Source organism: Conger conger, chromosome 5 (assembly GCF_963514075.1).
Source record: "Conger conger chromosome 5, fConCon1.1, whole genome shotgun sequence".
Lineage (NCBI taxonomy): Eukaryota > Metazoa > Chordata > Actinopteri > Anguilliformes > Congridae > Conger > Conger conger.
In genome coordinates this window covers 53,476,825-53,498,353 of record NC_083764.1, presented here as the reverse complement: position 1 = coordinate 53,498,353, position 21,529 = coordinate 53,476,825, and the positions used below count along the sequence as shown (strand labels likewise).

General features: G+C 40.4%; 1 protein-coding gene across 1 annotated transcript; it reads left to right on the top strand.

Annotated features, from left to right (window-relative positions):
* The first annotated feature begins 723 nt into the window (after nucleotides 1-723).
* LOC133128360 (transferrin receptor protein 1-like) lies at nucleotides 724-21,298 on the top strand. Its single transcript, XM_061241787.1, has 18 exons — nucleotides 724-832; nucleotides 6,680-6,729; nucleotides 7,311-7,545; nucleotides 8,135-8,318; nucleotides 8,797-9,028; nucleotides 9,374-9,496; nucleotides 11,912-12,007; nucleotides 12,845-12,984; nucleotides 13,106-13,269; nucleotides 13,566-13,685; nucleotides 14,675-14,760; nucleotides 14,845-14,908; nucleotides 15,387-15,454; nucleotides 15,544-15,620; nucleotides 16,099-16,183; nucleotides 16,927-17,160; nucleotides 17,619-17,771; nucleotides 18,086-21,298. The coding sequence occupies exons 2-18, from the start codon at nucleotides 6,697-6,699 to the stop codon at nucleotides 18,323-18,325; spliced, it is 2,334 nt and encodes a 777-aa protein (XP_061097771.1). The 5' UTR covers nucleotides 724-832; nucleotides 6,680-6,696; the 3' UTR covers nucleotides 18,326-21,298.
* Nucleotides 21,299-21,529: the final 231 nt, after the last annotated feature.

The following is a 21,529-nucleotide window of genomic DNA, read 5'->3' as shown; positions in this document are numbered from 1 at the left end:
CTGTAGCGTAGTGGTTAAGGTACATGACTGGGACCCACAAGGTCGGTGGTTCGATCCACAGTGTAGCCACAATAATATCCGCACAGCCGTTGGGCCCTTGAGCAAGGCCCTTAACCCTGCATTGCTCCAGGGAAGGATTATCTCCTGCTTAGTCTAATCAACTGTATGTCGCTTTGGATAAGAGCATCTGCCAAATGCCATTAATGTAATGTAATGTAAAGTAAAAGAACATCTCTGAACATACAATGCATCATAAGTTGATAGGCTACAGCAGTATAAAAATAAGTCTAATAAATACCTATTAAAGTGCTCACTGAGTGTTTCCAGACAGCAATGAGTGTGGCAAATCATGAAGTTTTGGCTGTAAACTGACTGAAACTTCTACTTTTGCAAAATCAGGTGTGGCATTCAGTGTCTTCTTACATTTTACCACAGCAGTTGACTAACAAAAGGCAAAACAAGGCATGGATTTGAGGGGTACCAGTTACGTTTTTTCAGGTTATCCAAGTATTATATCACAACAAAGAAACCTAACCACTGACACGGTATGCACAAACAGACACCGCAGTTCTCTTCAAGTTTACATTTTGTCCAAAAAAATAAACAATACAAATTAAATCTGTATGTTGAGGTCACTCTCCAGCCATTTCTGGCACAAAGCAAGGATCCCGCTGTGCTGAAACCGGAAGTTGCGTTTTGGAAGACACGTTTTCCTTTTCTTCCAATAAGAGTCGTGTACATAACAGGAGGTGCCGGTGAAACCAGAAAATTCAGAAGGGGCAGAATCCCCGTCGAGTTGGTGACATAGAAAGCCGTCACTTGGGAACATTTGGTAAGATAGCGTTCTTTTCACTCATAATAGGGTATCCACATTAGTAAGTTTAATAAGTAAGTTAAGTTTGTGATTTGTTAACATCAGCTCTCCTGGTATGTCTCACTAGTATTATGCACGTGTGTACAGTACAGAATGATCTTCGCTATCTAACACAGGTTAATGCCCCATTGATTTTTCTCTCAGTAAAGTAGATCTTTGACAGGCATTCACATCTGGTTATTTACCTTGTCAGTAGCTAGGTAGATATATTGTGCTAGACATTTCTTTAACGTTAACCTTACAATTGGCTGTTTTGGCCTACTCAAAATAGCTTTCGTAAAGTAAGTTCTGTGGTTTACCGCTATAGCGTGTAACCTGCGACTATTGGCAATAGTAGCTGGTTTAGGACAAGGAAGAAACATGGATATTGACCTTGAAATCCGATGAAGCAAGTTAACGTTGCTCGTTAATGTACGGTAATTGAGTAACGTTAATTTAGCTTATTAATGCTAGCTAGCTACTGGCATTTTATTTAAACAAATAATGCATTTGATTCCGTGCACCGTAGCATTAGCTAGCCAGCGCACTGGAACTTTGACTAGGTTAGGTAGCTAGTTAGCAGGAGTACAGTAGTATACTCGGTGTCCTTCATACCATATGCGTTGCTGTGTAATTCGGTTGAAACCATTTAGCTATGGTATAATTTCATGTGCAGATATTAGAACAGACTGTGTACGCAGTATCATACAAACGTACCCTACAATGTCATTAAGTTGTAGCTAGGTTAAAAACGGATTTTTATCGTGGCCTTAAGTAGCTCTGTTGTATACAGCATGTGAACTTGACATTTCCCTGGCAGGCAGTTTGTCTGTCATGTCCTTGGGAAGGCCGGCCTATCTCTTGATTCATTTTATTGTGCACAACCATTGAAATCCCGTGTAGTTGTAGTGTTGTTATGCGTTTCACAGCCTTGACAGTACTTCTCTATCCAACACTCACAGTGTTCGCTGATGTTCATTGTGTGTGTATGTCTGTTTACATTTATTTTATAATCTTGTAAAACAATTGAAAATGTCAAATGACTACATTCTGCTAACAGAAATATAAATTAGTTTGCTGGATTATAGTTCTAATTCCTTCCATGAATAGCCTGGAGATTGCGGTGTTAGTTCTGTTACTTTCCAATGTGATTCTCACATGACCCCTCACAACTTTCAGAAAAATGTAGCTGCCTACTTAGCTTAGCAGATTAACACTTTCATTATTACATCTCAGCCTGTTTGGCTGTAAAGCACTCTGTGAATGGAATTATAATTCTTGTTAGTTACGGCAATGGACCTGAGTGGCAGATGTTCTCACCTGAGCAATATAAACACACTTGCCTAATGGTGTTTTTGTAAGGTACTGGGTGAGATGCTTGTCACAATCAGTGATATTGAATCACATGTATACCAGCTTCTGAGCTGCTCATGTGATGAGAACCATCTAGCTGTACATTTACTAATGCCAGGACATTGAGGTCTTTTTTACTTGCTTGGGTGAGGATGTTTTAGGACCTTTTTTGGTGAAGTGATTATTTTATTTGGGGAATTGTGCAATTTGCCTGCATTGTGTGTTTGGCATACTGGTCCATTTGCTGCCCGTCATGTCAGACTTTTCTCCCTCACCTGTTGTCAGGTATTTAAAGGCTAGCTTGGTCTGTGTGGGGTTTGACAAGGTGTTAAGCATGGTTAGCTATTCATTTATTCAAATCAATCATTTTGAATAGGGGGTTACAATGCCTTCAGTGTTTGTAGAATTTGCTTTTGTCACTGCACATTACTAGTAGCACTGTCTCTGCACTCCCAAACTGGTTGCCTTGTGTGGGAGAAAAATATAATGTAGTACAATGTAACCTAGGATATATGTATCCAGATATGTACAATGCATATAGTTAGAAAACTGCTTAAAAGAATAAATTGTGCTTGTGACAGATAACCAGCAAAAATGTAAGGGAGGGGTGAGTGCTCTGCCACAGCATACGTGCAGGAGATGAAGCAGAACACTCTCCCATTGTTGGGTGCGCTCATGTGCTTGTTATGATAAAAAATAATGAGGAGGAATCGCACCCAATCGTCTGCTAAAATGTGTATTCTCACATTGGTGTGATGCATTCTCCGTGCTTTGTTTTGCTGCAATATTAATAAAGTTTGTATTATTGTAGCTCTCCTTGCTGTGAAAAGGTTGCTTGCAAGACATCTCTCCAGGGAATTTCCCCAACCCTTGTCCAGGCACAGGCCATTCCCCGTGGTCTCCAACGGCGATACTATTGTTCACATTACTTGATGTACTGTTGCAGCCTAGTGAACCCTATTGGCTGTGTTGCCAGGGCTTCTACTGTTCCAACCTGAATTGGGCTTGATGACAGCGAAATGTTGTCTGACAAAAGGAGTGAACAAACTGACCGGCTTTGCTGTTTTACCAAGCCTCCAGTGCACACAAAGTGCCAGCTTACTATAAAACAAGTTTATATGATACGGTTTGTCCCTGAATGAAAGCATCAGCCATGCATTCAAGTTGTTTTGAGGACCCATTGACTGATTACATTTGAAATGTTGGCAACGGGCTCCTCAGTTTGAAATCATGTTCTTCTTTTGGCCTGCTGTAAATGGGGACACGTTGACAAAAGAGGATTGTGTTTCTTTGAATGAAATGGGTTATTTTCAGGTAGCCTAAGTGCCTTTCCTTCTCCGGTTTAAGGTAGTGTGGTATTTGAAGTTGAGCACTGGGGGTGATGTGGGGTGGGAAGGGCGTTACGGTTTGTGATTGTGATTGTGTGCTACTTCATGTGGGGCTCTGAGCGCACGTAGCCCTTCCTGGTAGGGTGGGGCCCCACCAGATGCACTTCCATATCTCTCACGCACACATCTTGGAAGCCATTAGCGCAGACACAGCACTTGAATGCAGTCCAAGGGGAAGCCAGGCTACTCGGCTGCACAAAAGGAGACGTTTTGTATCCAGTGTTTTATATTCCATTAGGCTGTGGTCTCCACAGCCAAAGTGCTTTTTCAAGTTTTCTCTCTATTTCATCATAGGCTGTCACAATTCTGTCACACAGCCGTAACTGCTGTTCGCAACATGCGTTGCTTCCACTATAAGTCACACACTCTTTGCTCTAAAGTACACATGACGTATGTCATACTTGAACATGTGTATTAATATGAAAGGCTATATGCATGATAAAGCCCCTTCTGTATCATTCCATTCATTTAACTTCTTTCTTCTTACTTGTGGCGAGCCAACAGCCAGAATAAATGAAATGACTGTAAAAATGTTTGCTTATATGTAGTACAAAATACATTTACATGCATTTAAAGGGAAGAATATTAGATAGTTTGGGCTAGATTAGAATAGGACTACCAAAACGATAGACCAAATTCACAGATGTTTTTTTAAAGTTGATCAAGGGTGACTAAACCCTGTTTTAAAAAGTGGAATAATCCACAGTGGCTATACTGGTAATTGCGATTCGACTTCTATTTTAGATTATCTGGGTGTTACAGGCATGTAAATATGAATGAAGTTAGGATAGTTGGAAGTATTGTATAAACAGTATATTCCATGGGTCGTATCTCAGCTAATGTTCTTAGTAACGTGTTCATCTACATATTGAGAAAGCTACTCTCGGATAACTCATTTGCAAATGAAATGATACTAAAAATATGGAGTATGGAGAATATAAACTATGGAGATATGACCTGAAATGTTCAGGAACTTTATATCTGGCGACATTGGCTCAGGCGGTAAGAGCTGTCGTCTGGCACTTGGAGGGTTGGCGGTTTGATCTCACCCTGAGTGTGTTGAAGTGTCCCTGAGCAAGACAGCTAACCCTTAAATGCTCCTGATGAGCTTGCGTGGCAGCCAATCGGCGTTGGTGCGTGCGTGCCTGCGTACGTGTGAATGGGTAAATGAGAGGCATCGATTGCACATAGTAATTATTATATAAATGGCCATTTACCATTGACCATTGCCTGCCAACACCAAAAAAAAAAAAAACTGGTGCTGTTTTTCGCACATCGGCACACAAAGATTTGGGCCCATGTATCAGGGTGTGCTGTGGATATCTAGAAAACTTGTAAAAACTGTCTGAACGGATAGATGGTACCTGGGACCTACCTTAATTAAATGTTTTGGGTGAACTTCCCCTTTACGATGGGGGAAGGGACCACAAGTGCTTATCTAGGTATGAAGGAGACAACTTTTTATCCTGTTGGCCCATTGTTGTCTTGAGTATAGTGTGAGAGATTAAATTTTGGCGGTTATTTTGTGGCCAACACCTCAAACTCCCCTCAGCTGTCGAGCAAACTTAAAAAGCTGAGCTGCAATTTTGTCCAGGCTGTTATTTGTCAGAGATCTGGTACTGAGTCTCAGAACTACACTTGTTTCCTGTAGAATTCAGCAATCTTTACTTGGAGGAATGCGTAATTGTAATACATTTTGTGGTCATGGTCTCCCCCAAGGCCTGGATTTCTGTTTAACTGATGGCCATTTCTTATCAGGGTTTGTGCTGTTCTGACTGACATGGATTAGATTCAGTAGAAAACAATAAAAATGTTCTGTCCTTAATAGATAAATCTGAATATGAATTAGGGATGAGTATTTTCAGTATTTTCATGGTTTGGTTAACTGGTGACATTCAATCAATTAACCGATAAAAAATATCTATATTTAGAACTCCCATAATAGGCTGTACAAGCATGCTACAATAGACTGGACCATAGCCAAAACAATAAAAGCCTGTATATGCAAATTAATTAGATATTATACTGCACAACAGGGGCATAATTTCAGGACAAATGGACATGCAGAGTGCTTTAGCTTAGACTAGACTGCATCCTGCATAAAATTATCAGAATGATTAGATATAGTTATTTATTATTAAAACAAATGCCCCACAGTTGCATTCGTAATGCTAATTGGTGTCAAAGTACCTTTGATTTTCTTTCCATTCAAGAAAAACACAACTCTGGCTTTACACAAATCATTTACTGCACCAACAACCATAATGAGGATAAAATACTGCCGAAGAGAGAGAGCCTTAAACGCCCAAGTTTACTCATTACATGAAAACTGGAAACTGTTATCTTGTTATAGTCCCATTATGTACTCTATAATAATCCCAATACGACACAAAAATGTGAACTGTTTTTTTATATTGTCTGTTTTAGTTATAAGTTATGTCAGCTTTTTGTGCATTCATGGAAGAGCTGCAGTGTAAAGAACCTGATATTGCAAGCCAAAATGTAACTGATGCATTAATTTTAATCCAATTACATTACACGGTGCCAACTTTTGTAAAATGTTAAATACTTGTGCATACTTTTGTAGATATCAAGCTGACTAAATACCTAGGGGTATTTAGGAACAAAATGTACTTCTCTGGCAATTTTACTGTCTGGCAATGTATTTGTGTAATACGCCTGCTGAAAGTTTTCTTCCTTTGGAGCATGTGTTTAAAAAACCGAGAGGAAAGAAGTGCAGCCCACTGCTGCCACCTACAGGCACTGCTGGGGAAGGCTGCTGGTTAAACAGTGTAATTGGTTGCACAGACATGGTCAGTTTGTAAACTGTTACGAATAAAACAAAAGGGAGGTCATTTGATGTCTGAGATTCAGAAGCCAGGGTTGGCATTCTACCACAATCAAATTATTTATAATGTGTGCCTGTTATATAGAATGCTGGGTTCTGTGTCTTTGAACTTCACTTGCAGTAGTAGTAGTATGGACTTTTTTGTATTGTATTTAACAATACATATTACAAAAGGTTGCATCGTATTTGTTAGCTTTTTGAGATAAGATAATGTGCTTTTCATTTTTTGTCTTTCAGACTCCTGTGAAGCCACGATGAACGACGCCAGGTCCACAATATCAAAAATAGTAAGCTGACCCTCAAATTCGCATAAACTGGGGGGGAGGGGCTATTGTGTGGTTTTCTCTGACCATTTTATGGTCTGAGGCACATATTTTGTAGTCCTTACTTTTTCATATCTTATTTCAGTACTGAGTTATAGCCGGTTAAGTAGAGGGTGTGTAGTTGGAACACTGATGGGGCAAGTTTGGGTAAGTTGTCACATTGGATTTTTGAAAGTCATTTTGAAAGTCAAACCCAAATATAACCCCAAAGTACCAGCGATATCCTGGGAGGTGCTCCCTGCCTCCTCAGCTTAAAATGCCTCCATGACAGAGCACCAACTTCTCATAGAACTTCTCACTCTGCAAAATTCCCCAACCATCTCCAGTCCAATAACAGGCTGAGACTTTTCACCCCCATGACCAAACTCCCCTCAATGGGGGATCTGGATTTCGGTTCAGCCGCTCCCCGTCCGTGAAATGCTTTCCAGACCATCTGAGGGCTCATTTTGAGTCAGGATTTAAAACGCATCCTTTTAGGCTAGTAGCATTTGAACGCTAGTCTACAGCACCAACATGCTTTCCTCCTGCTGTTTTTGCCACTGCAGTTTAATGGGGAGCCTCGCTCCTATACCCGCTTCAGCCTGACGCAGAACATGGAGGGGGAGAACAGCCAGGTGGTAATGAAGCTGTCCTCCGACATGGAGGAGGAGACGGGCAGCCCCACGGGGGAGCACAACGGCTACATCCACACTCGCGTCTCCCCCGACGTCCCGATGGCCCAGCGCTCCCCAAGGAACGTCTGCTTCCTCATCATCACCACCCTCCTCATTTTCGTCATTGGTAAGGCTTGCGCGGTGGATGCACGATGGGGCACCATTTCCCATCGCGGTCAGGCGTGTGACACTGTGGGCTCCTCAGTGTGAGGGAATGTGCATAATATAGGCTGGGGAAGTGGGTGTCTCACGTGTGGTATGGGACCCTGTCATGCGTGTGGTATGGGACCCTTTCATGCGTGTGGTATCGAACCCTGTCATGCGTGTGGTATGGGACCCTGTCATGCGTGTGGTATCGAACCCTGTCATGCGTGTGGTATGGGACCCTGTCATGCGTGTGGTATGGGACCCTGTCATGCGCGTGGTATCGAACCCTGTCATGTGTGTGGTATCAGACCCTGTCATGCCATACGTGTGGTATGGTATCCTGTCATGCGTGTTCTTTCTGTGTCTGATGTCAATTAGCCCCAGTTTGTTGTGCCTTGGATTTATTTAATTGAAACTGGAGGGTTGGCCAAGCCAAAGTGCATATAAGATGTTCATTTATTTTTAGTTTGAGACATTCCAATGTGTTGTCTACTGAAGATGATGCAATACTTAACTATCAATTGCTAATCACCCATGATGGCTATTCACCTAATGTTTTTCTCTACTAGGATATCTGATTGGGTACTTGGCTCACAGCAAACAGGACTCTCCAAGCTGTTCTGAGTCCTCTGTCTCAGACAGCCCAGAGATAGCATTGCAACTTAGCCAAGAAGAACTCCCTCTGAGCTGGACCGATCTCAAGACATTGCTGAACCAGAAGTTAGATGAGAACAGCCTAGAAAAAACCTTCAGGTGACTAGACTTTAAATGTTGTAATTGTTATTGTTTAGCAGCCATACAATTTGTAGTAGTTTGTAGTTTGGAGTAGTTTGTGTTAAGATGATCTTAATCCAGTTTTGTTGAAGTTGTCCAGCACTCTCCTACAGCGCTCTCCCACAGAACAGTTGAGTTATTTGCTTCTCTTTGACTACTAGCACAATTTGGTAGCGACTCGTACAGCGCTTCTTTGTCCGCTGGCTGAAAATTCCACCCAAAAATCCAAATTATAACTGCAGTTAATTCAGATGCTTGCCGCTTTCGCAATTGTTCTCATTTATTCTCATTTTGGCGGTCGGGATTTCCCTTGGTGGTCCGGCTTTCCCTTTAGTGGCTACCAAAAAATTTTCTGTGTAGGAAAACGTTTAGGAGACGAGTTTCTTCGTCTTTCTGTATGCTTACCTCTTCTTCCACCCCCTCTGTTTCTCCACCCGTCTCCCCATCTCCCGTGCAGCGAATTTTCTGTCAGCGGCGGCAGGCACGAAGCTGGCTCCGATGGAGACTACGCTCTGGCCAACCGAGTTACCGCAAGGTTCGAGAACTACGACATGAGCCCCTGGAACGACGAGCACTACGTGAAGCTGCAGGGACCTCCCCGGACCGGCAGGAATAGAGTGGTCTTCTCTGGGGAAGAAATCGGAAGTCCTAAGGCATACCTGGCCTACAGTGCTACCGGAACCGTGCAGGTCAGCGCCTGAAACTTTTATTATTTTTTAAAAATATATATTTTTTTTACACTTTTTCAATTTGATACTGTTTAATCTCGGTCCATAATTGTTATTTTTGGTTTAGTTTTTTTTATTATTGGAATGTTTTCATTCATGTTTTTATTTACCACTTGTAATGAAGCAATTAAATGTGTCATACACTATTGTAAGTATGTGGTTATTTGTGCAAGGTACTACTAGCTTCTACACACGTGCACCTTAATTGTGTATTTTGGGCTAGTCCCTGTGAAGTTGTCCGGGGAAGCAGTCCTTATATGCACTGGTGCTTTTTATTCGCTGTGTGACCCTTGAACTCATTTGCAGGGTAACCTGGTGTATTGCAACTATGGCCAGCCAGGGGATTATGTAACTGCGGATAGCTTCAAGGCGCAGCTGAATGAAAGTGTGGTCCTCCTCCGAGCTGGAAAAATAAGTTTTGCAGAAAAGGTAAACAAATCGTCCAAAACCTACATTCAGCCTTGTGCTGTGTTATTACAGAGGGGAAGAGGGGAGGGTGCTGCTTAATTGTGTATGTTTATTATTATGCTGCAAAAACAAAAAAATCCATCTCGACCACAGATGGGGACTCGAGTCGCATTTAAGTCGCACATACACGGACTCCAGACTGGACTCGGACTCGTCCAAATATGACTTGCATCCGTTGTACTCCGCTTTGGATAAGGCACAATATAAATGCCAAATAAATTTACCATTTACATTAAAAATAATCCTTGGCTAAAACACACCCAACATCATTTTACGCACAACCGTGCGCTTTCCAGTTGCAACCACAGCAACACCCTATACTGTATTTCTAGGAACATACTGATGCGTAATGTTACAGTTCCGCATGTTGTGACCTGTGGCTCATTGAGCAAACAAAATTATTACAATTTGCTAAATGTGCAGCATTAAAATAAAGATGTAGGAGCATCCACGTCAATTTTAATTAGACTTTTGAAAACTTATCCGGAAAGGTCAGTCAGTTTACTAGCACAGGAGCTGATGCCACCGCTTTTCATTGTTGCCTAAAATGTCTTATTTTGTTGACTGTCAAGTTGTATTTCAAAATGGTATTTAAACTGCATTTTGAAAAGGTATGCAAGCTAACTAGAGCCACTCACGTAACATACAATAACGTTAGAACAAACTTCTTCAGGTTGGATGAGTATGATCTTTGAGCTCGATATGCAAACAGTCATTTTGAATGTCCTTTTAGGTGACGTTATGTGGTAGTTGCATGGACATTCATTGGCGTGTACTGTAGTTGCTTGGGGCTTTAAAATGATTTCTAATTTCACTATGCTTTGGCAGATTAAGATTCTAGCTAGGTTTTCCGATAGCATAATGTAGATGTAGTCACAAAATCATAGCTCCCGATTTCTTGCTTATAAAATATCTAGAATTCATTTGAATAAACCAAAATAATTAGGTTTCAACAAATTATTTTTATTAAATTGCAGATGCAGATTATGCCCAGTCCTAGCCTAAATTCAATTGGAGATTCTCAATACGAAGCTGCATTTAGTCCAGGATTAAGCTTAATCTGTGTTCATGTAACAGGCCCCTAGTTTGTTATTGACGCTCATCTTATGTTACAAGCCCATGGTAATGTTTACATTACAGTAAATCCTCAAATTGTGTCCGGGATTATATTTGAAGCCGGGCCTCGGATAATAGCCGGGGGCGTGGCCGATTCGGACAAATAAAGGCCGGCCCCCAAATACAAGACAGGGTAATATTGCCTACCTGTAGGGCTATCAGTCCATGAGCACTAGAAGACATTGTTTCTATTTAACTCAATGAAATAAAAGAGCTCTTCTTAATATTTAATATTGTTGGTTGGTTTAATACTGTTGCCAATGAAAAGTCGTTGTCCTACACCATGGGTCTCCAACACGTTGCTCTCAAGCTACCAGTCGCTTGCCGCCCCCTTCTAAGTAGCTTGCCAAAGGCTGAAGCAGTATACATTTAAACACAATTGTTGCCACAAGGCATTCCAGCCTACGAATTTAATGAAAAGTAAATCAGGCAAAATTAAAAATTAACTCAATTTAGGCTACTTGGGTACGCAATAAGGTTTCCATGTATTTACAGCACTCCGCACGTTCAATGAATGAATGAAAGCGGCTGCCTTGGCTCGCATTAAACAGACGGGTGGAAATCCCGACACTCTTTCAACTACATAAAACTTAACAGTGAACCATCAAATACCCCCCAGATTTCAGTGCCCATCAGTCCCAACATTTAGCAATAGAATCAAACAGTCCAAAAGTAAATTAAATCCCAAACCAAAGCGAAAATCTTTTGATAGCCTACCGGTATGCTGTTCCAAATGAAAAGCATGTCTCACAATAAAACGCACTTTAGGAAAAAAAGATCCTTAACTTGCTGTTATCTATGCTAATTCGTTATTGTTCATGAAAGCGTGTCTGGCAAGTTGTTATTTTATGGATTCTGGACTTGCATGTGATTTATTGTGTTTGAGAATATTTGCAATAAACTAAGTCTGTTAAGACTGACACTATGACTTACCAAAAGGTGTTTCCTGATTAGCCTACACTAATTGATTTCAGGAAGTGTTGAACAGTGTTGGCCCACTTGAAGTGTAGCCTTTTACTTTATTTCTAAGAATAAAATTCTACACCAGAAGCCTAATAAGAAATAAAGGCCTGCCTCGAATACAAGCCTGCCCCAAATAAAGGCCTGTGCTTTGTGCAGCCTAAGTAAATAAAAGACCCCGAACACAATTTGAGGATTTGCGCTATGTCATGAGTACATTAAAATAGTCTCATTACAAGATTAAAATGCTTGTAAAGACAGTCTGTACTGAAGATGCTCTCTCTCTTCTGTATGCCACAGGTGGCTAATGCTGCCAAGATGAAGGCAGCAGCCGTGCTGATCTACCCAGACCCTGCCGACTACAGTCTTGAAGACAATACAGAGCTCTTTGGTCATGTGAGTATTAACCCCTGGTGTCAAGAGCTCAATGCTGACTCAGCCTCTAATTCCTAGCAGGTGGGACCAGAAGGCAATTGAAAGCCTTCATCACAGATCTGTAGCCCCAGATAACCGGTTTCTTGTACAATAACGCCACTGCCATGCCATGCCAGTATACCAGCTATTACTGCAGCCTTTTGTAACAAATAAATGAGACCACACTTTATTATACAGTGGCCTCCAGAATTATTGCCACCCTTGAGAAATATACGCAAAGAATACTGTAAACTTAAATAATACAGTGATTGATATAAGCTTTATTTTCCAACATGTGTTTGGATGTGGAATCAATCAAAGTCTTATATTTTGCAGATAAAAGACTTCGAAAGGAAATGTATTGAAATACAAATATAGAGTTTTCCCATATGTTTGAAATTAAGATGTCATAACAGCCTTTTTTCTTAATTTTTATGAAGCAATAATTCTGGAGCCTACTGTATATAATGACTCATTGCTAATTGAACTGAATTCTCTGGCTGTCAGACATGACATTGCTCATTAACATTCTATTAGACTGTCCTTCATAACCAATGAAAAGGGAGCGTGTTAGTTTTAAGTCTGAAAATTATCAGTACATTTGATTCCATGAAATACTCAGTTACCCTGGTTTACATTACATTACATTTACATTTGAGTCATTTGGCAGACGCTTTTAATCCAAAGTAACTAAAAGTGCAGACTGTGAGATCGTTCTTTTACTTTCTATTTCAGATGGACAAGTACTAGTATGCTCCTCCTTGGTATTTTTGAATGGAATGGAGGTGCTATGAACCTATGTTATTTTTGTTGTTTCAGGTCCATTTGGGTACTGGTGACCCATATACCCCGGGGTTCCCGTCCTTCAACCACACCCAGTTTCCCCCCATAAAATCCTCGGGACTGCCTGGAATCCTTGCCCAGACCATCTCCTCCAACATGGCGATCAAACTCTTCAGGTATCGTCTCATGCCTCTGTTCTCCTCTGCCCACTCCAGTAACCAGACCAAATGTATGAATTAATTTTGCATGGTTGGTGCTCACTGCTCATCAGAAGAGCTCTCCTTCCTCCCTACACAGGAAGATGAGTGGGATCAGTGCCGGTTCCTTTTGGCCAGGGGCTCTGGCTGTGGACTACAAGATGGGTGGGGTCGCTGATGTGGTCACGGTGGAAGTCAACAACGACCTTGTGGACAAGAAGATCAACAACGTGTTTGGTATCATCAAGGGATTTGTGGACCCAGGTACTGTTCAAAAAAATTAACTCAGTGCATACTAGATTCAACTCAATCTGCATACATACAATCTGCTAGGACTTCATCAGAATGTCCCAGGACCCAGGTACTGTAATAGTATGTAGACCAGGGGTTGTTAAAATATCTACACCCTCTTACTCCCTGCAGCCATTACCGTTCTGAGCTACAATGTTTCTGTTTTTGCTCAGTGTTTTTATATGTAAATGTGATTGAAGATTATTATTTGGTGTTTATTCCATTGAAATTGATTTAGCATCTTTCTCTCTCTCTCATCTCTTTCGTAGATCGGTACTTAGTGATTGGTGCACAGAGAGACTCCTGGGGCCCAGGATTTGCCAAGTCGACTGTAGGCACCAGCCTGTTGGTGGAGCTGGCTCGTGTCATCTCAGACATGGTGAAAAATGGTGAGGCTGGTCTGGTTGTCATGTGATATGCTTCACCCAATGGGGAGGGCACGGAAGAAGGAGGCATTTTGTAGAGACTGATTATAATTGAATTGAAAATTGTAGGATAAATGCCCTTATTTTTGTGCATTGGCCTTCAGAAAATAAGCTTGAGAAAAAGATGTCAATAGATAAATCAACATTTAAAAAAAAATAAAAAAAAATAAAAGGTTTTTCCAAATTATTTAGCTGTTTTTATCTTCTAGTCCTAGCAAGATGGTATGTGAATAGTATTCACACAGATCATCATTTTCGCATACACAAAAAGAACATGTAATGTCCGTGATCAGATACAGCAGTTATCAATTGATTAACTCTTCATTGCATCCTCTTAAGCCAAATTTTAATTGGTTTGGTTTGGTTTGGATTGGTTTGGTCTCATTCTACAATTGGTAGTAGAAAGTTGATTTTTCTGAATCTTTATAAACTGCATAGTTCTAGTTGATCATACAGTGCAGTCCTTCTTCTGGCCATTTTGTGCGCTATCCAGCACATTGGATTTGAAATGGAACCATGTAAATGTGTAGACTGTCCCCTTGAATTTGAGGGCATTTGCATCCATATCGGGTGATGCGTGCAGGAATTGCATCCTTTCATTCGTACAGTATGTTTAAAAAGAGATGTAATTCATAGACTGATTACCTGATATGGATGTAAATGCCCTCAAAACCAAGTCTGCATTTTAACATCATTATTCTTTCCTTCATTTAAAATCTGGAGTACTGAGCCAAAAACAACAGAAACTGTACCACTTTCCAAATACTATTGGACTGCACTGTATACCTGTTGTCCTCAAGTAGAGACAATATTTGGGGAAACTACCACACAATTGCAACTGGAACTTGTTCTTTTTTTATTTTTCCTGTGATTTGTGCAGTTTTTATTTTTGTAAACTTTTATACTGTTTCTGCATTAGTGAAGGCCTTTCATTGGTTTTCCATTTTCTCCAGATGGATTCAGGCCTAGGAGGAGTATTATTTTTGCAAGCTGGAGTGCTGGTGAATTTGGGAGCGTGGGTGCCACCGAGTGGCTAGAGGTAAAAACAGCATGGACACTGCACTTGCAGCAGGATTTATTTTAGAAAAAACTCTAAAGTAAATGTTTGTTCTTTTTCATTCAGGGATATTTGTCTTCGCTGAACCTCAAGGCTTTTTCCTATATAAGTTTGGATGGCGTGGTTGCAGGTTAGCTCGACAGCTGCATATCTTTGTCCTTTTTTTTTTAAAGGAATACACCAACATTTACTTACCCAGACAGAAGGATACGTGTGCCCAGTGGTTATTGTTCCAACTGTCTAACTTCTCAGAAAGAAATTGTTTTCCCACACGTGTATTTCAAATGCACATGCTATCTTATGTAAATAAGACATCTTTGGAGTTGCTGTAAGGTGTATTTCTTCACTTTGAAAGTGGTACGCTACTGACTCCTATAGACCTCAAGTCTTTATGCTAAGCCAACACGTTATGCTACCATGGAAACCAAGCCAGTGATCGCACAAAAATGAAAATGAAATTGAGTATCTCAAGTTGGGATTCGTTGGTACAAAGGTGTATTTCCCAAAATGTTGACATATTCCTTTAAGCCAAGAGTTGGTGAAAGGATTTGGTAACTTTTAGAGATGTTCAACATGTGAAACAAACATTTTCATTTGGCTTTTTTCAGGAGATGACGCCATTAAGGCATCTGCAAGCCCCCTCTTGCACAGCTTGATTGAGAGCACGTTGAGGGAGGTATGATGTCACAGCTAGTAAAATGAATCTGCGCTCCTTCCGCTTTCCCATTTTTGTACTTTACAATGAAGTTGCTTTTCTCACTACAGGTGAACAGCCCCATCAATTCTCAAAAACAGGAAACTCTCTATACACAGGCAGGTGGGATAGAATGGAAAAAAAAAGTGTGAGTACCTCTTAAAACAGATGCTGTCCTACAACGTTGTCATTGGCATGGCTTATAAGGGTCTCCAGTGCACATTATTTCAGGCCGTGGTAAACGGACAACAAAGACTGACGTGTGAGTAGAGACCAAGCTCTATTTGTATATCTAAGTCATATTAAGGTTTTGTGATGAAAGGGTTTTGAAGTCCTGTTTCAGTCGCATTAGCTATTTGTACATCCAAATACTTTCTCTAGGCCTCAATTGTTACTGCCATTTTATGTTCCCAGAAAACTTAAATGTAGTATCGGTTTCCAGGTGTTCTCTGTTTGGACATGTTTGAGGTGGATCCTGCATAATGTTCCATGCCTTCTCCAAAGTTATTGGCAAGGAAAAATGCCCCCCCTAAATAACTGTATATAACCCACACATTAGTGTGGAAATATTAATTGTGAACATTGTTGCATAGATTTGCATTGTGATCTGCATTGTGATTTGGCAGCATGGTCCCCATGAGGATGGATGACACTGCATACCCCTTCCTGGCTTTTTTGGGGATCCCCTCCGTCTCATTCCGCTTCACTGAGGTAAGGATTTAATTTTCTTTTTTATAGTTAATTTGCATATTTGCTACCTGTTCAAAATACTGAACACATCCACCCCAGGGCCCAAATTCAATGTACCGATTACAATGTCTGAGCCGTTAAAATCCATCCTGATGGATGTACAAGAGTTGGTGATGAACAATGAACTGGGAAATATTCTGGCAGCTGAAGCATGAATCTTCCTTCAGTAGCCTCAGCTTTAGTACTGGGACCATATCACACTATGGAACATATCATTCTTTTAGTACCAGCGCTACAAAAGTATTTGTTAAAGGTACAATAGGTATGATTTTTGTGTTAAAACATTGCTACAAGACCATTGTAAATGCCTCCCTATCATTGAAAAAGTCTCACTGACATGTTGACTCACCCTCTGCCTGTGTTTATAGTCCTTAAATTTGGGTTTCAAAATATACAGTTGACGGCCTGACACTCTGTATCAAAACATTGTATAACTGTTCAATAATTCAAGCTCATTGGTTGAAAATTGGTTCTAATTGCCACAGCCAATGGCGTTTCAATGGCAGCGCGTTTACAGAGAAGGGGGAGGGATAATCAGTGTTGTGGTTTGAAGGGGTTTGTTGCTACTATTCCTCTCTTGAGTGTCAGAAGTCAGAAATGACCTATTGTACCTTTACATATTGTTAATTCTTGAAGACCAACAACAGGTCATACAGATACAGACATTGATGTTTTTTCTCTGAATGCCCCTTGGTTTCCCACAGGGGGACTCTAAAGATTACTCGTACTTTGGAACCATGTTGGACACCAAGGACAAGCTGCAGAAGGCCACCAAGCTTCGCCTGGGGCGTTTTACAGTAGCGGCCGGGCAGGTGGCGGGCCAGATGGCACTCAGACTGGTCCACGACCACCTGCTGAAGCTGGATGTTCAGGCATACACCAGCATGATCCGCAGCAAAGTCGCCCAGATCAACCGCCAACTCTACCAGCTAAAGCAGGTAAGTCACGCTCTCCTTCACCTTCCTGGTGTCCACAGCAGGAGAGATGGAACTGATGTCACAGTACCTTTTCCAGGTGAGAAACGGGGGAGGTTTACCTCCTTCAAGTGAAAGGGAGCTGAACCTGGAGGTTGGCAGACCTGGGTGAAATATCTAATTGTTTTGGATTCAAACGCTTTAATGAGCTTGTCTGGTGTTTTTGAACCTATGAAATGTGAAATGCAAACCGCACCTTCTGGTCCTATTGGTTGGCTCAGTTGCACCAGGCAAGATCAATCGAGCCCAGAAAAGTAGTTTAATCCAAAACAATTGCATATTTGACCCAGGTCTGCAGGTAGGTACAGATGGAGTTTAACAGTAATGATATCTTTGACTGCGATAGGGAACGGCAATGCTTTGAGAGTTTTTGAGTTTCTGGTTTTGTGTGGACTCTCAAATAGCGTTTGGTTTCTTTTCAGTCAGAAATCTTGCCCAAGGATCTAACCGCACAGTGGATAATGTCGTCGGCCGGGGCATACAGCCGCGCCTCCAATGACCTTGTCATCGACATCAAAGAAAGCGATCTCACCGACGTGGAGAGGTGCCGCATCATCAACGACCGCATCATGAGGGTAAATGCATCCCTAAGCGGCTCACCATTCCGCTTCCAATTTTGTAGAAATGACATCATTCAGACGTCAATGTTTCAACTACAGGACATACACCGGTGTGGTGTTCCGGCCATGCAGTTCTGTTGCGTATCTTTCCACTGTCCAGTATGGAATTGCTGTGGTGCGGTCGGCTTGCAACTTTAGCTATTTTCTGCCATGAAATCCCATCACACACTGGCCTTTTGGTGCAGGCCCAAGTATATCATGTTTTAAAGATAAACGTGTTGTTATCGTGAACCACATGACCAATTTAAATGTCTGTTTTCTTCTCACAGGTGGAAAAAAACCTCCTTTCTCCATATGTACCCTTGAAGGAGACTCTGTTCCGCCACATCTTCATCGGCAAAGGCTCCCACACCATGGGGGCTATTGTGGATCACCTGAAAGGCCTTAAAAAAGGCCTGGCTGCTTCAGAAGTGGATCTTTTCAGGAACCAGTTTGCCCTGGCTACCTGGACCATCCAAGGCTGTGCCAATGCTCTGGCCGGGGACATTTGGCTACTGAAGTTGGAGTAGTAGGCCCGTTGTGCCTCCTACCCAAGAAATGCAAAATATAACACTCCCAAGTGCAAATAGGCATGGTTCTGAAATTAGAAAAATCAATGTGTGCTGATTTGTTGTGCAATATTTAAATGGCCCTTCTCCCTCTGGAATGTTCTTAGAATTAATAACCGTAAAACGGATTAATTCCTTAAAAAAATCTCTGCTGGAATATAAGTGATGTAAAAAGCCTGCATTCATTTCATGGAATTAGATTCTAAAAGTTCTGGTTTGTTTCTAGGTAACAACAAATATTTGGTATTAATTACAAAAGGATAACGGCACAAACGATTATTAATCAGGTAGATTGCAACAAAAGGTTTTGCCAGCAGATAGTATCCCCCCTAACTGAAAACTAACTTTGCTGGTTTTAGAATTAAAATTCCAAAGTTATAACATTTATAAAATGCAGGTCAATCTAATGGGGGAATGCTTGTTACATGTTTGAGAAATTACTTGCGATCCTTGAAACTTTTTATAGGTCATTAACCATTTTTTGTACTTCGGATTTTTTAAAAATTCTGGCTGACTGGAGAATTGACTGGCACAGGATATGACATGAATTTAAAGGGCTGCATATAAATAATGAATTGCTCATAACAGAATGGCATTATAACATCACTAATACTAATACTTTTTCTGTAGCTAAAACTAAAAGTTAAATTTGATGCCTTCTGAGCAGTGATCTTTTAGATCCTCCCTTCATATTTGAGTACTTGGTCTGTAATCATTATCTTCTCCAATAGTCAGTATTATTTGGCCTAAAGCATCCTCTATATTATTTTGTTGGTTTGTTCTTTAAGATGGGAAGAATGGGTCTTCACCATTTGGCACTGAGATAAGATATTTATTTGTATTTATTTATCAGTGACAGGGTTCACTATAAATAGTGTTTTTAACGCCTTTTTGTTATATAATTATCGGAAGCAGTGCCTTCCATAATTATGACAGTTATACTGTCGAATATACAAAGCAGCATCTGCTTCGGAAATAAACTTGTTACCAACAGCTGTTACTGGAAGCTGCTGCGTTGCCCAGCAGTTGATATTGAGTCAAATGTCTACTAATTTTTCAGACCTCAAGATGTTTTCCATCAAGATGGAAAAAAAATGAACACCAAGTATGTTTACACCATGGTCACTACAGACCCCAGCTGTTTCTGGTACACACATTTTGGTACATTTTTATTTCTAATCCTAAAACATTATCGGGAGCAGTGTCTTCCATAATGTGAAGAAGAAGGTAGTTTTTGCCTACCAGCGTGTATATATCGAGAGCAGTGTCTCTCATATTTCACTGTAGGGTGGATATAATTATCGGGGACAGTGTTTCCCATAATTCTTATATATATTGTCTGCAAACTACTGCATTACTTCACGTCCCTTGTATGAATGTCATCACGACCTTAAAACCACTCCATGTGGGTGGAATTGTTGACTTCCTTACCATCTAAAAATCAGCAAGTCATTCATTTGTTACTGATAAAAAGAAAAGCAAGAGGGTAAATGACTTCATTTTTCCAAAACCATCGTAACCCTTGTGTAGTCTTAACATTCTGTATACTTTCCTTGTCCTAAGGATAAAAAATCACCCGCCTTCACTAAACCCCAAAAATAAAGCAGCTTAATTGAATTTTAAACCCCAAATCTATTTTGCATGTAGAAACAACCACTCATCACAAGCTTTGTCATCAAATTTCAAGTTGAAAAAATATTATTTAGGGGGTTATCTCTGTTGTTAAACATACTGGCGGGTAATTTTTGACCCTTGACAACACAAGGGTTAAAGCCTTTCTTTCTTCTCATGAAATTATCATATATTTCATGTGTGTGGCTTGTATGCCTTGTATGAGCATTGTTCGTCAAACTTAGATTCCTTGCATTTAGCAGGTTTTGAATACTAGAATTTTCTTTTTCTGCATTTTTTACTGTTTGAAACTCTATTTTAGTTTAAATTCAATCTCTTTGATTTCAGTCTGTTTAAAAGTGGAACGTATGAACCCAGACATTTTTTGGTTACAAATTTGCTGTTTATTTCCTTTTGAACAAACAACTAATATGGACGTTCTGTACAAAAAAGTACTCCTTTTGCATGAGATTGTAGTGTATTTAATGCAGAATGAGGAACTGATGTATTGGGATTTTTACAATTCACCTTTTTTCAGCAGTACTTACTGTGGTGTGTCACGTTGGCATTGGACATTTTAAATTGAGTGTTGAACCTGTCTGCCTCTTTTGCTTCACAATTAATCTTCAGCACATTTTGAGATTCATTAGTGTAGTGTAATGTTGCCACACTTGTGCATGTTCTATACAGTTCATTTTTAACCACTATACAACTCAAATGTACAACTGGTAACCTTCAACTTCAACAGACAGTTTGCCAAATCCTAATCCTAATCCTAATGTAAGGGTTCATTTAAAACCCCTTACATTTAGTGTAAAGGGAATTCGTCTGCAATTAAGCCAGTTGTATGCTGCAACAGCGTTCTTTTAAATTGTCCAAGATTTGCCATTCTGTGTTACTTCTCTTGTTACAGTCAAAAACTTCGAACTGTTCTCAAGACTTAAAAAGCTTTGTGGTAGAGGGTATAAAAAAGAATGATTCGTGGGTGTTCTGGATGTTGGTGTTTTAGGACTGTACAGTAAATAGATTTTTATCCCCTTTTCAATCTGTTCACCGCTGTTTTCATTATTTGGCATTTCTTGCAACAGATGGCAATGAAAAGTATGTACTTTGTATGCGTGCAATTGTTTTAAATGGATGTGAACCTCTTGCTTCAATACAGATGATTAAAGCTTACTTGTATAAAAATAACAAGAAAGTGTCTACTTGTCAGGCAATACTGGGGTCTCATATCACAGAACCATTGATGGACATGATTCCATGAGATGTACTAAAAACATGTAATAAAATGGCAAATACTTTTGGTTGGCCAGTTACCCTGAACCAGTTTTATTGTTGATTTAAACCATTATATAGAATTACAGCACTTGTTGCCAGAGACTGATGTGAATATGCAATGTGTTAATGAAAAGATGGCCATTTCTCAGTTTAACAGGGTTCTTCATCCCTCAATAGACATCGAAAGTGTCTAATAGCAACAGCTTACAGGGGGTACATCATAGGGAGTACAGTTATGGATGGAATGCAAGTTGGTAAAAATTGGAAAGTGTGTTT

Bases quoted from the DNA above. Each gene is read 5' to 3' on its own strand.
- LOC133128360 (XM_061241787.1), top strand. From the start codon at position 6,697: ATGAACGACGCCAGGTCCACAATATCAAAAATA. The intron at 7,546-8,134 runs GTAAGGCTTGCG...TTTCTCTACTAG, and splicing joins CCTCCTCATTTTCGTCATTG to GATATCTGATTGGGTACTTG. The intron at 8,319-8,796 runs GTGACTAGACTT...TCTCCCGTGCAG, and splicing joins AGCCTAGAAAAAACCTTCAG to CGAATTTTCTGTCAGCGGCG.